We start from the raw sequence: 14,117 nt of genomic DNA on the forward strand, positions 1-14,117 counted from the left end.
TGACGAGAACCGAACATCCCGTCCCACTCAGGACCCCGTCCGGTTGATGTGGACCTCGATTTTGTACATCGACAATGTTCTTTCGACCGCTGCGGCTCCAATATCCAAATGTGAGACGGCTTAGGACCAAAGCTAGCGCCAGGAATGGGCGCAATTACTTCTTTCGAATCGTTAATTTGCCGAAAGCCCCAGTTTATGACGCTCTTATCTACACTTGAACTAGGGTTGGAAGTGGGCGCTATTTCCTTGAATGGAATCGGGCGCGGGGAACCCAATAGCTAGAAGTATGGGGTCACTGTTCATTTACCCGCGGGGTTTACAACTAAAGACCGTCGACTATAAGTATCCAAATTATGCGTGCCAACTTGCTTCATTATTCTTCCAATTGTTTATTCAATGGAAAGATATTGATACCCAAAGGTCAGATCTTGTTACCGCAATGGCCAAAGCTTCACTGGAAGAGATAGAAAGGCAATTATCCCCGTTACTCATGTTAAATGGTGAATTGATCAAATCTAACATCTTCCAGAACATCGGTAACCCCCATTGATGCTGTCGACACGCAAGGGGAAACCGGGTCTGTATCCAATGGCAATGGGAGGTGAGTTTATCGACCTCGGCATCATTCATTACAGGAAAACTTACTCTTAGCAGCGTCCAAACCCCTTTCCATGGAATTCCCAGAATTCAATTACTGCATGAAGTGCAGGAGTTTACCGTCAAGTTCGGGCTCACAGACGATCTCGAACTGTTCAAGAAGGGCGTTTTGGTAGCCAAGGACCCTGCCGGTTTAAATTCCGTCGAGGAACTAACTGAGGATGACCGCGAGTCTTTGGAAGCAGAGAAAGTGCACCGGTGGAAACACCCCTGGATTCTTTACTACACCATTCTCATGAATTCCATCGGTGCAGCTGTACAAGGCTGGGATCAAACGGGATCAAATGGTGCCAATCTCTCCTTTCCTCAGGCATTTGGAATTTCAGATACAGGAAGTGCGTGCCAGGTTGCTGGGACCTGCTCGCGAAACTCTTGGATCATTGGTGCTATCAATACGGCACCTTATATCGCTGTCTTCTTGATGTGGGCTTGTCTTCGCTTCGCTTAAGGAATATGCTAATTATCATCATAGCTCTTGCTGGTTATCCGATCCGATAAATAATATTCTGGGCAGAAGAGGGACGATTTTCATTGGTGCCATCTTTAGCTTGCTCTCTCCCATTGGACAAGCTGTTTCTCAATCATGGCCTCAGATTTTAGTTTGCAGGATTCTGCTTGGAATTGGAATGGGGCTTAAAGAAGTCACTGTTCCAGTCTTCTCAGCGGAAAATGCCCCTGCTAATATCCGCGGAGCTTTGGTGATGACTTGGCAAATTTTCGTCTGCTTGGGAATTATGCTTGGATTCTCTGCGAATCTAGCTGTCATGAATACTGGGGACATTTCATGGAGACTACAGCTTGGATCAGCATTTATACCTGCCCTTCCACTTGTGTTTGGGATATTTTTTGCGCCTGAGTCACCCCGATGGTTGTTAAAGAAAGGACGAGTTACCGACGCGTATCGGTCTCTTCTTCGGCTCCGAAATACTCCGTTACAAGCAGCTCGTGATCTCTACACTATCTATGTTCAGCTCGAAGTTGAAAAGGCAAAAATCCAGGAAGCTGGGTTTGGGAACAACAATATCATCACTCGATTTCTGGAGCTCTTTACAGTCCCTCGAAACCGCCGAGCAGCGCAAGCTTCTGGCATCGTCATGGCTGCACAGCAGTTCTGCGGAAGTACGCGTTTCTCCAAATCATTCTCATCTACAGTTTGTATTTCCTAAAGAACGAACGGCTAACACCCATCCTAGTCAATATAATGGCATTCTATTCATCAACCATTTTCGCCCAAGCCGGTGCCAGTACTGTCAACTCTCTTCTCGCTTCATGGGGCTTTGGAATCGCTCTGTTTGTCTTTACAATTCCAGCGTTTTACACCATCGACACATGGGGCAGACGCACGTTGCTCCTCACAACATTTCCAAATATGAGCTGGACATTGCTGGCGGCGGGAATGTCCTTTTACGTTCCCGAGAGCAGCACTGCGCATCTTGGCTTAATCGCCTTTTTCATCTACCTATACGCAGCCTTCTACGGTCCAGGAGAGGGACCTTGTGCATTTGCCTATTCGTCTGAGGTCTTTCCATTATCTCATCGCGAGATAGGTATGTCATGGGCTGTGGCGACAAATGGCTTTTGGGCCTCTGTCATTGCGCTCATATTTCCTCCCATGCTACAAGGTTTGGGTCCTCAAGGCACCTTTGGGTTATTTGCCGGACTTAACATACTCTGTTTTGTTCTTATCTTTCTGTTCGTACCAGAAACGAAGCAGCGAAGTCTTGAGGAGCTGGACGTTGTATTTTCTGTTTCTACCCGGAGACATGCTTCATATCAGCTTTATGATATGCTTCCATGGTCGTGGGGTCGGTTTGTTCTACGGAAGGATTTAGGCAGGCCGCAGCTATACCATGCGCAGCAGCAGGATAATTTGGAAGCCGGACTGAAATACTGAAGTGACGGGCTGGATAGCGTGCCGCTATACTCAGAAACCTTACCTCCAAGGTTCTGATAGTATATTTCTACTCGGATTTCTTTTGTTTTCCTTTCCTTCAGCGTAGAGCTTTCACTCAGATAGATGGAAATGACTCTCTTTAAAAACTAATTAAACATCGCATAACTTCGTCTAAACTATAGGAAACGTCAGGAATAAAGCCAACATCGCCTGAACTTATATAGTGTATTACTCAGTATCTCATTGAAAGGAAAATAGAGCTAAATCGAGCGAGCAGGCTCCAAATCCGTGGTGATCAGCAAGCAATGATTTTGAGCTAATGGGATATTTGAATCAGGTTAGGAAGTCTTCAATCTCTTCCACCACCGCATTGAGCCGGCTTTCTTCCAATATCCCCAGACATCCAGAACCTTTTCCAACGTGAAGGCCAAAGTTTCCCCGTCGAAAACTAATCGTTTTAATTCATCAATGTCCTTTTCGTATTCTCGAAGTTGATGTACATCATCGGTACTAGTATGTTCGGTCTTTAAGAGAAGTCGGCCCTTGTGTTCGGCATATTCTATGCCTTGTAGAAGGAGCCGCATCTTATGATCGTATTTTATAATGAGCGATAGGTCCTCCGCTGGCACTATCAAGCCATTTCCGTTTGTAAACAGGCGCGCCGCCGTCTCCCCATATCCGCGAGTAGGCTTGAAGTGGCCAAAAGATTCATGCATCAAACCTAAGTCCTCTTCGATCACCACATCGCTAGATAATTTTTGAGCCACAACACTGTTAGCCTGAAATCAGCAGCTTGTTGAAATAAGTCCGTCAAGAAAGGCGAGTTTGAAGTCCTGGGGGTATGTTGACGGGGATCAGGGGAAGGGAAGTCCAGGTGTATAGAATGAATAGAAGGCTATGAAAAGAGTTGACGAAGAGTGCCGCCCAATAAAATTTTCAAAGATGCCACATACAAATGCTCAGAAAAGCTTGGTTCTTGAAGACTTGAACACTTCTGGAAAGGCCGACATCAAGTTGAGGATGACACCCATATGTATCGTATCCACGGATCTGCTCAACCACAAACGGTTTCGGACCACTAGTAACTAAATGCTAGTCTATATAGAACTATTGTTTTTCTATGCCGATGAGAGATTGAAATTAAACCACGCTATATACTCCATACTGATACAAAAAATGAATCATTTTCCCAATGCAAGTTTTTGGTGACCTCTCTGAGTGGGTGATCAAGATGTAATCAAAATCCCGGATGGACAGGTAGATAGACAGTAGTTATGCCAATGCCATGGGACCAGAACTGTAGACCATATTTTTGATCACAGCCCGAGATCGAAATGCATCTCGACTATGTCTATGATTCAGGTAGTCCCTGGCTGGGGTTCTGGGCCTGGCCATTCCATCCAATATACGGCCAACCCTTGGGTAATGAGGAGAAGGGAGGGAGGACGTAGCGACCCTCACAGGTCCCATCGATGGGACAGTCCAAGTCGCATAGTCCAAAGACATTACAATAACACTCCTTGGCGGATGGACAGAAGACGGCCTTTTCTCCAAAGATCACTGCAGAAGTTAGTATCGAATCACACAGAGGGTTGCGGGTACAGAATGGTACTTACTATGCCATGAGTACTCCATGATCCGCCCACTCAAATCATCCGTCAGATCAGTGTTGATGAGCCAGTCGCGGAAGCGCACATAGTCACTCCGGGGCCGCTCGCGGACCCTGTCACGCGACACGGCAAACTGCGCGCAGCATGATGCTCCGACTTGCTCGGGAATGGGTACGCCGGGGAACAATTCCTTGAACCCGTTTGTGAAATATTCTCCCGCGTGCACGTCGTCGCGGTGTGTGTCGCTCAATGGGTGGATCTCGCCTGGGCAGCCTAGGGTCCAGACGCAACGCAGATTGACGTAGCCTTGTTTTTGGAGGTAGGGGAGCTGGAAGTTGCGGAGCATGCCGACGCCGTCGTAATATGGGTCGTCGTTGTGCCATTGGAAGCGTTGGGAGTGGATGAAGAGCATTGCGTCGGGGAGGTTGTCGTAGTGGTCAATGATGTATCTGTCGCGCATTAGCTTGGGTGAAAGGAGAAGATAGAAAATAGTAGCCAGCTGCATCATCTGGGACGCGGGAAAGCTGGTGATGGCGACACTCACGTCAAATACACCATGGATTCGCGGCCCTTGTTCTTCGTGACTGTCAAGGGCGCCCACTTGTCGTCCACCACGTAGATGCTCTGGGACCAGTCCGGAAAATACTCCGGCAACCAAGCAGTATCATCCGATTTCATACTCGCGACAACCATCTCCTTGTGTCGGCGAACGACGGGACGAGCCTGCTCGTCCGTGGACTTGGAGGAGGTGTCCCACGGGGTATCATGGCTAGGACCTGGGGTCGGGGCGCGCGAGGGGGGTATAGCGAGCTTTATCGCTGGTAATGGCTTTAGCGGTGGTTTCGGAGCCGGCGAAGAAGAGAAAGTATAGAGCGAAGACGATGAAGATGGTCAGGAAAATGGCCTTGATGCGATTGCGACGGCGGGGACTCTGTGGTCCGCTCGGAGCGAATAACATGGTGACGGTTGGGAGTCAAGCATCGGATCGGGTCAGCGCATAGTGCAGAGGAGGCGGAATGAAGCCCTCGGGGTTTCCCGAGGAATTCCGAGTCGAGATATGCGATTCCCTGGAATGGGAGGTCTGCAGGGAGGGAGAAGATGTGTGAAGAAGGGTGAAACGTGGAGCTGTTGGTGTTTGGTGTTGGTTGACGGGAGGAAGTTGGATTGGCTGGACAACTTGAACAACAGTGGGTCACTCGGACTATAAAACAGAAGTACAGCAGTACAAAAGATGCAGAGCAGAGCAGAGCAGTGGATATTTATATTTATATATTTATGTATATTATGACAATTGTTAATTCGTTCATTTTACTCATGGTAATTCATTCATTCATTTCTTTATCCTGGTCTCATGCTATCGAATACCATATCATACTATGCCCTGCTGCATAGTATAATAGTATAGCTCATTGGCATCCATCAATATTCACAATATACCAATTATGCGGCTCAACTTCCGTAATGGCCTGCCCAGCATTGCCTGCCTTCGAATCAATCCCACTGATCTCCTCCACATCTGACGTGGTCACCGTCACATCATTCCCACTGGTGATCCAGTACTCGGGACTAGCATGGCTAAACCCAAATGATGTAGGAGGAAGTCGAGGCACGATATCATTCGTATGTGTAACTCGCCAGAGACTACCTTGATCGGTCATATACGCTGAGAGAGCTTCATTGCCCACCCGAGGCTGGCCAAAGTTATACTACTGCAATTTAGTGTGGTCCAAGTTCCCAGATAGATTCGAGGGGGTTCTTACGATGTCCAGATCATATCCTGCGTTGCGCAAGGCAGTTCCTCCCAATGCTGCGACGGCTGCTCCGAAGCTGTGCCCGGTCATTACTAACGTGTATCCACTATAAGTCTTCCTCGCGGCGTCAATCTGCGCGGTGAGGTCGTCGGCAACGGAGTTCCAGGATTTCCAGAATCCGCCGTGTGCCTCGCAGCCGTCACATAGGTCACTGACATCGGTCAAGCCATAGTCAAGATTGGCTATCCAGGTGCTCAAGCTGCGGCTGCCTCGGAAAGAGACTACGAGAAGCTTGTTCGTGTCGTCGACGCTGAGGAACCCGGCTACATCGCCCCATTCGGTTGAGCTGGTGGATTTTATGAGTGGTTGATTTGAAATGGTGGAAGCTGACTAGAGTACTTACTCTTCGAATTCGTAGAGGGAGGTGGCCCCCGCAGACTGCACCGCTGGACAGTTTCCCTCGGCGCAGGTCAGTAAGCCGCCTGTCGAGTTGATATTGTTTGCGCAGTATGAGGCAGCGGCGTATTCGGCGAACAGAGTAAGTTGATTCAGTACACCGGATGAGACGTCTGAAAGTTCGTACTGTTAGCACAAGTTTTCCCTACCCTGATGGGATGGGTGTAGGTCTGATAGTATACCTCGAGGCACCGGACGGGCTGGTGCAGCTGCAGTGAGGGCAGTAATAGCCAGTAGAGACCAAAGAGAAGACAGCATTTTGTCGTGATTAGCCAAGCACAGGCGCAGGAACAGAAGCAGAAGCAGAAGCAGAAGCAGAAGCAGGAACAGGAACAAGAACAACTTGAGCTGAACCGGTATCCAGATAGGCCGCCATGTGGACTATATAGTGCTAGTAGTGGTACTACCCACTAGTTAACATCTACAAGCACGAAATATACAAGCCCGAAGCGGGGTATAACTCCAAAAAGAAGAAAACATGAAGCCATGTGCCGCGAATCCCGCTTCAACAGGTCCTACAAGCTGAAAATCGCCAAGGCAAAGTCGATCGAAAGAGGGTGGTTGTCCGGAGTTTAGCCACGGGACTGGTCGATGGCGTCTCCGAGTGGTGGGGATTCTCAAGGGATCGGCACTCCTGCAGTTCTTCACGCGGCGATGTAACTGTCAGCCTGCCCAGGTGGGATGCATGAGGGGTGAAGGAATGGAGGGGTATTATCTTCAAGTTGAACTGTGGTATATGTGTAGAGGAGAGGTGAGGGTATTAGAAGGTGTGCAGTATATGGTAACTATCGTATACTGTAGCTATCACCAACTCCTCTGCAGCCATGTGGACCAGCCCACCAGTTCCCTTCTCCCCCACTTCTCGATCTCTTCTGGAAAATGTACTCCTACGAGTCGATTTCACCATCACCCCATCCGGTAAAATCTCCTAGTGATTAGCACGGAACTCCGCTTGAACCGAATGACCTTTCAGCCCGACATTCCCGCTAAATTGTATACCAAATGACCAACCCCAGCAACACAGCAACAAACCGGCCATGGAAGCAAGAGAGGAAAAAACGTTAATAGATTGATTTGAACTCCTCTACGGCTCTTCTCCGCTTCACTCCACTCTACTGCACCTCATTCCCCTCCCCCCTCTTCCTTCACATCCGTCATGCCCGTATCTTGTTCTTGCTCTTCGCCCGCCAGCACCTTGGTGCGGGGAATCTGGCCGTCCACTGGAGTGCCCGGGGTCATGGCCACGACGTTGTCATTCTCGTCCACAAACTCAAAGTTGTATCGGGAGAGGAGGTGCGGGATTGCGGAGAGTTGCGGTCCATAACGCGCGGTGTTGTCGTATAGCTCGAAGAGTGGCACGGCGAGCAGTTTCATATTCTTCGGCACGGAGAGGACCTCTGCAATCAACTATTAGTATCATACAAACTGATGAGAGGTAAAAAGCTGCCGCAAGTGTGGGCTGGGCTGGTAGGCTGACAACCAGCCAGGTCACTCACTCTTCTTGGGTAACTGGATAAAGTACAACTTCTTGCACTCCTTAGGCCGGGTGACATGTCCCGGTAGGAACGGGTACATGAAGGTCTCGAAATTGGGCCGCCACCACTGCGCAAGAGTGTCGCCAATCTCCCAGTCCTCGTTCACGCCTTCGCCAGAGAATTGCGAACCTACTGGTGCCAGGCGTTCGTTCAGTCGTTTCTTGAACCCGTTGAGTTCCTCGTCTTCGTGGTGCAGATAATCGCCCGGTCTAGCGAAGTAGTTACAGTTAGCCGGAGCTCTGTTCGAGTGTGCCCAGCATTACCTGGATAGATGGAGTGCTGGAGCGCAGAGAGAGCATTACAGTTTGAAGAATGCATTGGCGATTTGCAACATCAGGACGTGTGGGTGATTGTGTTCGTGGCAGACGAGGATACCCTCGCAGGTGCGCCGCATGCCGTGGATCTCATAATGTTCTTCTAGACGTTTTAACCGGGCCAGGACGGAGGGGTCTTCTTCCGGCTGCGTCTCTTTCGTGCCGAACGTGTAGTTGGACAGCGGGTATAGGCGAATTGTCTCTGGTTGCTGTGCGGAGAAATCCTTGGGGAGGATAGGACTGCGAGTCGATGGATGTTATGTTAGCGGGGTGGTAGAAGCAGAGTGGCTGTTTGAAGAAAGGATTGACTCACGGGCGACTACTCTTAACCACTGTTTCTGTTGCTGTCGCCATTCTGAGGGAGTGTTGATGTTGAGAGAAGGAAGGGCGAGCTCGGAGAGTTCCTAAGGTTGAGCTGAGTTGAAGCTGGCCGGGGATGCGCGTTATCGCTATCGGGAGACCGCCTGCCGGAAGGGAGACCTGGGGCTGGGGAACCCTAAGGTAGATACTACTATACAACAGGTGAAATATGCTAGAAGCTAGTTTATTGGACACTACTACTTAGGGTTCCTACTGAGAATACACCATATAGTAATTTAAAGAGTTTAAATTTAATTCATATGCTTAGGTACCATGGGATTACTATTCTGATGCTCATCAACTCCATCCTCGACTCCGCGACCCCTCTACTCCCGCCCATGCCACTCCAATACAGATCAATCACAGCCCACTTACAACTTCGCGTCAAAGTCTTCAAACTCGGTGAGATCCGTGATAGAAACAGGACCCGTGCTGACAGGCAGACGCGCCTTGAAGGTCGTGACATCCGTAATCGTGACGGGGTCGTGAGGACTCGCGGGCACGTCGGTACCATTGGCCGCAGTCTTCTCGTCCTTACCAGCCTCCAGGCCAAGCTGCTTCAACTGGATACCCATCTTCTTTTCCAATGCCTCAGTCACGGGGGTAATCTGTGCTGGTGATAATGTCAAGTCTGTAGCCAGGAAGGTCTTAACGATATATACAATCTGTGCTAGGTCAACGACCTCAACGTCAATCTCGTCAAAGGCCGTTGCCAGGCGAGCGTTGTCCACAGCAAATCCAGAAGTCTCAAGCTGCTTATAGACAGTCTCGACAAGACGGGCTCGCTTGTCAATGGCGCTAGTCTCGAGTTGGGCACCAGACTGCGCGTTCAGGTGGATTGCCAGCTTGGCACGCGTAGTCGAGGCCGGGTCGATGTATTGCTTGAAGAAGCTTTGCAGGTCTCCCTTGGTCAAAGTCTGTACGTTCGCTGCGTCAGTCTCGTGCTGCAGGAAGTCAAAGTACTCCGAGCCAACATGAGACCAGTAGCGGCCAGTCTCCGAGCCCAGGTTCTTGAGCTTCTCCAGACGCTTGTTAATGACACTGCGCTTGTGGCCCTCGAATTCTTCGTCGGACATCTCATCCAGCACCGGTCCAAAGCCGCGCAGGAAGTTTTCAATGCGGGTTTCGAGGTATTGCGCGGTGCGTTCACTCTGAATAATGACCCGGTAGCCCATGGTGGTTGCGTTGTATCGGGAGCCGCTCCACACCACGTATCCGAGCTGCTCCTTGCTGCGCAGCTGGTCGAATGCGGGCTCGTCAGTCAGCTGAGAGAAAAGCTGCAGCTTGGATCGCAGCAGATCATCGGAAAAGAGACCAATATATAGATAATACTCGATGCAGTGGTTGACGTTGGCCGGGTCCTTGAGTGTCCGCGGGTAGACATAGTTGCTGCCGGGCGGGATCATCATGTTGCGGCGAAGATACCACTGGGAAGGAGGCAGAGCACGGCCCTGGAGAATCTTCTCCACAGAGTCCGTCATACGCAGCGCATCTTCCTTGTATAGGTTACCGTGGGCCAGAGCCTCGATGTGAGTCTGCTCGAGCAGCTGGGGGTAGAAGTTGGTAATATCAGCGGCCGTGATGTGTTCCAGCTCCTCAATGTATTGCTCATTAACCCAGCTGCGCTCCGAGAGTAGGTAGCGGGTGTAGTCGCCAACTTGGTAGAACGGCTGCTGGTACTCGGCATTGCGGAATGCGCGGGTCAGACGCTCTTTTATAATGTTGAAGCGGTCTTGGTTCACGGTCAACCCGCGCATGGTGGTCAACACCTTATCCAGCAGAACTGACATCTTGTCGTTATAGCCGCCCACGGAAATATCCAATCCAAGGATGTTCGCCGCCAAGTGGTAGTCCAGACCAGCCAACTCGGCATCGTACGAGTACTCGTCAAGGGAATCCCGCACCAGTTCACAGTAGAACTTGGTCTTGATGAGGTTCGCGGGGGTAGCCCAAACCAGAGGGTTGCGTAATGTCACATGGACAGTTGCCTTGGGAACCCAGAAGCGGTCGTCCTTCTTGAACCAGAGACGGACTCGGTCATCGTGACGGATCAGCTTGGGGGTCTTGACGGGCTCAGAAGTCTCCTTCTTCTCGACGGACAGTCTCGTTGGAACAAACTCGTTCTTGTGAGGCATGTGCACGTCGGATGTACGAGTACCCTCAGTGGACTCTAGTGCCTTTTGAATCCCGCTCAGGAAGTCCTGCGGAATCTTCTCGACCTTATACTCTGTGCCGTACCACTTCTCCTTCTGGTCCCACTGGCCCGGGTAGTCCTGGGACACAATGATGAGACGGAAGTTGTCCGCCCGGAGGTAAGACATAGCCTTCTTGATGAGTTCCGGGTCGAATTGGCGCAGCAGTGATCCGCTGAGCAGGTGCTCACGAGCCATCGACTTTTGCATCACGCTACTGAGACGACTGGTGAATCGGCTAGCGGGAGTCTTCTGCTTGAAGCGGAAGTCAACTTCAGCGAGGTTCTTCATCTCGTCGAAGATCCATTGCTCCGGCTCGCGTTGCTGAATCAGAGCGATGTATTCGAAGATGACCTTCGCCACCTCCTGGTACTTGCTCAGACCCTCAGGCGTCAGGCGCACCGAGATTGTGAAGAAGGCCGAGCCAGGGCAGATGGGCATCGCGCCGGCAGACAGGCCATTCGCCCAGCCCTTAGCCTTCAGATACGAGAGAACACTGCCCGGACCCTCATGGCCAATCAGATGGCTGATATATCGGCTAGGCTGGGTGTCGTTCATCTTCTCCTCATCCAAGAAGGGGAAGTACAGATCCATTGAGCGTGAGTCCATGACGGGCTTTGCAAACACCTGAGTACACATATCAGCCTCGGAGAAAGGCTGCACGTCATCCCATCGGTTCTGGGGTAGGTTTTTGTTCTCAACATCTGCGAACAGCTCAGAAACCCATTGCTCGAGTGTATCCAGGGATTCCCGGCCCAGAACCACCAGCTTGGCGCGATTGGCTGAGTAGTGCTTCTCATAGAACTGGATGAACTCGCTGCGCACCTCGAGGCCGCGTTTCTGCGGGTCCTCCTTGAGGGTCTGTAAGTTTCCAGTCGAGAAATGGTGATACGGGTGTTTTGGGTTCGAGAGAGACTTGTTCAGCTGCATCAGCCGCCACAGATCACTCTGCAAGTTCTTCTTGTTCTCTGAATCCACCGCCCGCAATTCACGGTCAAGTGTGGACTCCAGGAAGAGCGGGGAAACGAAAAATTGGGCAAATCGATCCAGTGCTCCGTACAAAGGGGAACGACCCTCTGTCTCTGTTGTGTTGCTGGAGGCATCACTGACGACACCATTGGTCCCATTTGTAGAATCGGTCGTTGGGGTGTTTTGTCCGCTGGATTTCGGTTCGCTGGAGTCACCTGTGGCGGAGACCTCGAAGAAGTAATTTGTTTCGGTGGCAGCGGTATAGGCATTCGAAGAGCCGGAGTGGGAGGCTAGGTACTGGTTGTAGGCGTTCTCCTTGGGATACTATATGCGGATAAGAGAGCCTGAGGTCAGCTCAGTCGTTCTTGGTTGGAGGGGAGGGGCACTGGCAGTGATGGTCCCAAGTCCTTCATGCTCACCTTTTTGGTTCCCATGAACAGCAAATGCTCTACAGCATGTGCCATACCCGGCATATCATCTTGATCTGAGAAATTGCCGACATTGACGTTGACGGCGGCACTCGCCTTGTCGGTATCGGGGTCATGTACTAGGAGAGCCTCAAGCTGATTTGGCAGACGAATGACTCTGTAGGAACGGTCATCGAGCTCTGGCTTCTCCAGGCGTTCTGTGATGCGTTCGATCTGGCTCATGATTGGGGGCTCGGCACACGCAGGGTGGGAGGTATGAGAGAGGAAGCGGGCCCGGTGGTCGAACGAGGAAACCAGAAGAGGGGACCGGAAGGACGATATGGGACTAGTCGCAGAGGAAATGCGTAACAGCAAATTCAGACGAGTAGTTGGATTGGAGTTCAGGCCCCTGTGCAACGAAAGTAGCAATGGACGTGCTCTGTTGAAGGACCTTGTGAGCATAGAGCAAAGCGAGGAAGAAGGGGCAAAGCTCCACTGGGACCAATGCAGTCTAATCAAATTCCGAGAAAATAAACAAGGAGATGCCGATTCAACAAGGTGCAAGGAGGGAGATCGATGACGAGAGCAGAGAGTGGGATTGCAAAGACAACGGACAACGGGCCCAACTGGATCCAACTTGTGTTTCCCCCACGATAACGCCGGGCGGTGAGGAAATGGTAGCTTTCGATCACTGTGGAGAAGTACGAGCGGTTATTAGAACGTACTTTTGGGAATAGGACTAGTCTAGTACTAGAGCAGCTAGTAAGGATGTGCTATTGCAGCTAGAACTGGTTTATTATGCCGAGGCTCCAGGACTCCAGGGTTCTCTTCGCAATATGCCGGCTATCTTCGGTGAGGGGATTGACACACTACTAACAGTAGTACTATTAGTAGTACTAATGTTGCATCAGGGCATGACTGAACGAGAAAAAAATACTAACCTTCCAAAACAGCAGTATGATTACTTCTTTCCCCCCCTGGCTTTTAAACATTCAACCCCAGCCATCACTGCTATGGTCACAAAGGCCGGTGTCCACCACAAACATATCACCAACTTCTAGTACGCGAACATACATCCAATTACACCAGGTGGAACGAACCTTGAAAGAATATTCAGATTCGAATTCTCATTACGCATTAACTACGTATGCATTCCCCGACCAATCGGCAGCCCCCACTAGCCAAACCGATGAGGCTCTTCCCCCGCATCGCCATCAATCCAGGCAACTGCAGCACAGCCCCAGCCAATATAGAAAACAAGAGAAACAAAAAGGTAACATGGCAGTCAAGTGAGTCCTCGCATTGGTCTCTTCCCCTCCTTTCCAATGTTCCACTGTCAGTCGCAGAGCCTCAGCACAGAGCCTCAGTCTTGGCCATGTCTCAAAGATACGATTCTCTAACACGAATCGGCGCACAAGGTGAGGGTGACATCAGCATCCTGGGTACAGGCCTCCGTATTGCTCACATAGCTGGCAGAGATACCCCCATTCCAGCAGATATCTTTGCAGGAGTCCTCAGACGGGGTGATGGAGAGGGTGTGGCCGGTAAAGGGATCGCCAAAGACATCGGAGAGGTCGTAGAAGACTTTGCTCTCATCATCGTTGAGTGCGTAGGAGAAGATGGTTTGGGGCTTGCTGGTGGTCAGGCCGTCTTCTTCCAGAGTCATTTTCAGGGCAATACCACCGGTCGTGTCATCGCTGCGGTATAGTTCGGAGTACCCGCCTTCGCCGGCGACGAGGGTCTTGGCGTCACTGACTGAACTGCCCACGGACCAGAGGTAGACTGGGAAATCGCACTTGTTGTAGACGACCGCGCTGCCTAGGGCGCTGACCATTGGGGTCAAGGCTGCGAGAGAGGCGAGGGAAATGGTGGTGAAATACATGCCGGTGATAGTATGTATGATGAAGTGAAGTAAATGTAGAGTTGGGTAAACTTGAACACTGGATTGGAAGTATAGAATTGAGTGCGATGA

At 50.7% G+C, this 14,117-nt stretch overlaps 6 protein-coding genes across 6 annotated transcripts; 1 reads left to right on the top strand and 5 right to left on the bottom strand.

The window, feature by feature from the left end:
• Nucleotides 1-439: 439 nt before the first annotated feature.
• N7509_006371 (sugar porter family MFS transporter) lies at nt 440-2,551 on the top strand (the record flags this gene model as incomplete). The annotated part of the gene is made up of 5 exons (XM_056631008.1): nt 440-483; nt 530-601; nt 655-1,080; nt 1,130-1,776; nt 1,851-2,551. 5 exons carry the CDS (start codon nt 440-442, stop codon nt 2,549-2,551), a joined length of 1,890 nt encoding a protein of 629 aa, XP_056490310.1.
• A 1,569-nt stretch (nt 2,552-4,120) lies between these two features.
• N7509_006372 (DUF3431 domain-containing protein) lies at nt 4,121-4,839 on the bottom strand (the record flags this gene model as incomplete). Its single annotated transcript, XM_056631009.1, has 2 exons — nt 4,121-4,610; nt 4,706-4,839. 2 exons carry the CDS (start codon nt 4,837-4,839, stop codon nt 4,121-4,123), a joined length of 624 nt encoding a protein of 207 aa, XP_056490311.1.
• Nucleotides 4,840-5,567: 728 nt separating this feature from the next.
• On the bottom strand, nt 5,568-6,626 carry N7509_006373 (lipase family protein; the record flags this gene model as incomplete). Its single annotated transcript, XM_056631010.1, has 4 exons — nt 5,568-5,867; nt 5,922-6,258; nt 6,316-6,481; nt 6,566-6,626. The coding sequence occupies 4 exons, from the start codon at nt 6,624-6,626 to the stop codon at nt 5,568-5,570; spliced, it is 864 nt and encodes a 287-aa protein (XP_056490312.1).
• Nucleotides 6,627-7,490: 864 nt separating this feature from the next.
• On the bottom strand, nt 7,491-8,571 carry N7509_006374 (cleavage and polyadenylation specificity factor subunit 5; the record flags this gene model as incomplete). Its single annotated transcript, XM_056631011.1, has 4 exons — nt 7,491-7,765; nt 7,865-8,112; nt 8,206-8,457; nt 8,531-8,571. The coding sequence occupies 4 exons, from the start codon at nt 8,569-8,571 to the stop codon at nt 7,491-7,493; spliced, it is 816 nt and encodes a 271-aa protein (XP_056490313.1).
• Nucleotides 8,572-8,948: 377 nt separating this feature from the next.
• N7509_006375 (uncharacterized protein) lies at nt 8,949-12,388 on the bottom strand (the record flags this gene model as incomplete). Its single annotated transcript, XM_056631012.1, has 2 exons — nt 8,949-12,062; nt 12,158-12,388. 2 exons carry the CDS (start codon nt 12,386-12,388, stop codon nt 8,949-8,951), a joined length of 3,345 nt encoding a protein of 1,114 aa, XP_056490314.1.
• Nucleotides 12,389-13,541: 1,153 nt separating this feature from the next.
• On the bottom strand, nt 13,542-14,027 carry N7509_006376 (putative BYS1 domain protein; the record flags this gene model as incomplete). Its single annotated transcript, XM_056631013.1, has 1 exon — nt 13,542-14,027. One exon carries the CDS (start codon nt 14,025-14,027, stop codon nt 13,542-13,544), a length of 486 nt encoding a protein of 161 aa, XP_056490315.1.
• Between the last annotated feature and the right edge of the window lie 90 nt (nt 14,028-14,117).

Source organism: Penicillium cosmopolitanum (genome assembly GCF_028827165.1).
Source record: "Penicillium cosmopolitanum strain IBT 29677 chromosome Unknown utg000006l:49.0-5199605.0:1.0-5204138.0, whole genome shotgun sequence".
Lineage (NCBI taxonomy): Eukaryota > Fungi > Ascomycota > Eurotiomycetes > Eurotiales > Aspergillaceae > Penicillium > Penicillium cosmopolitanum.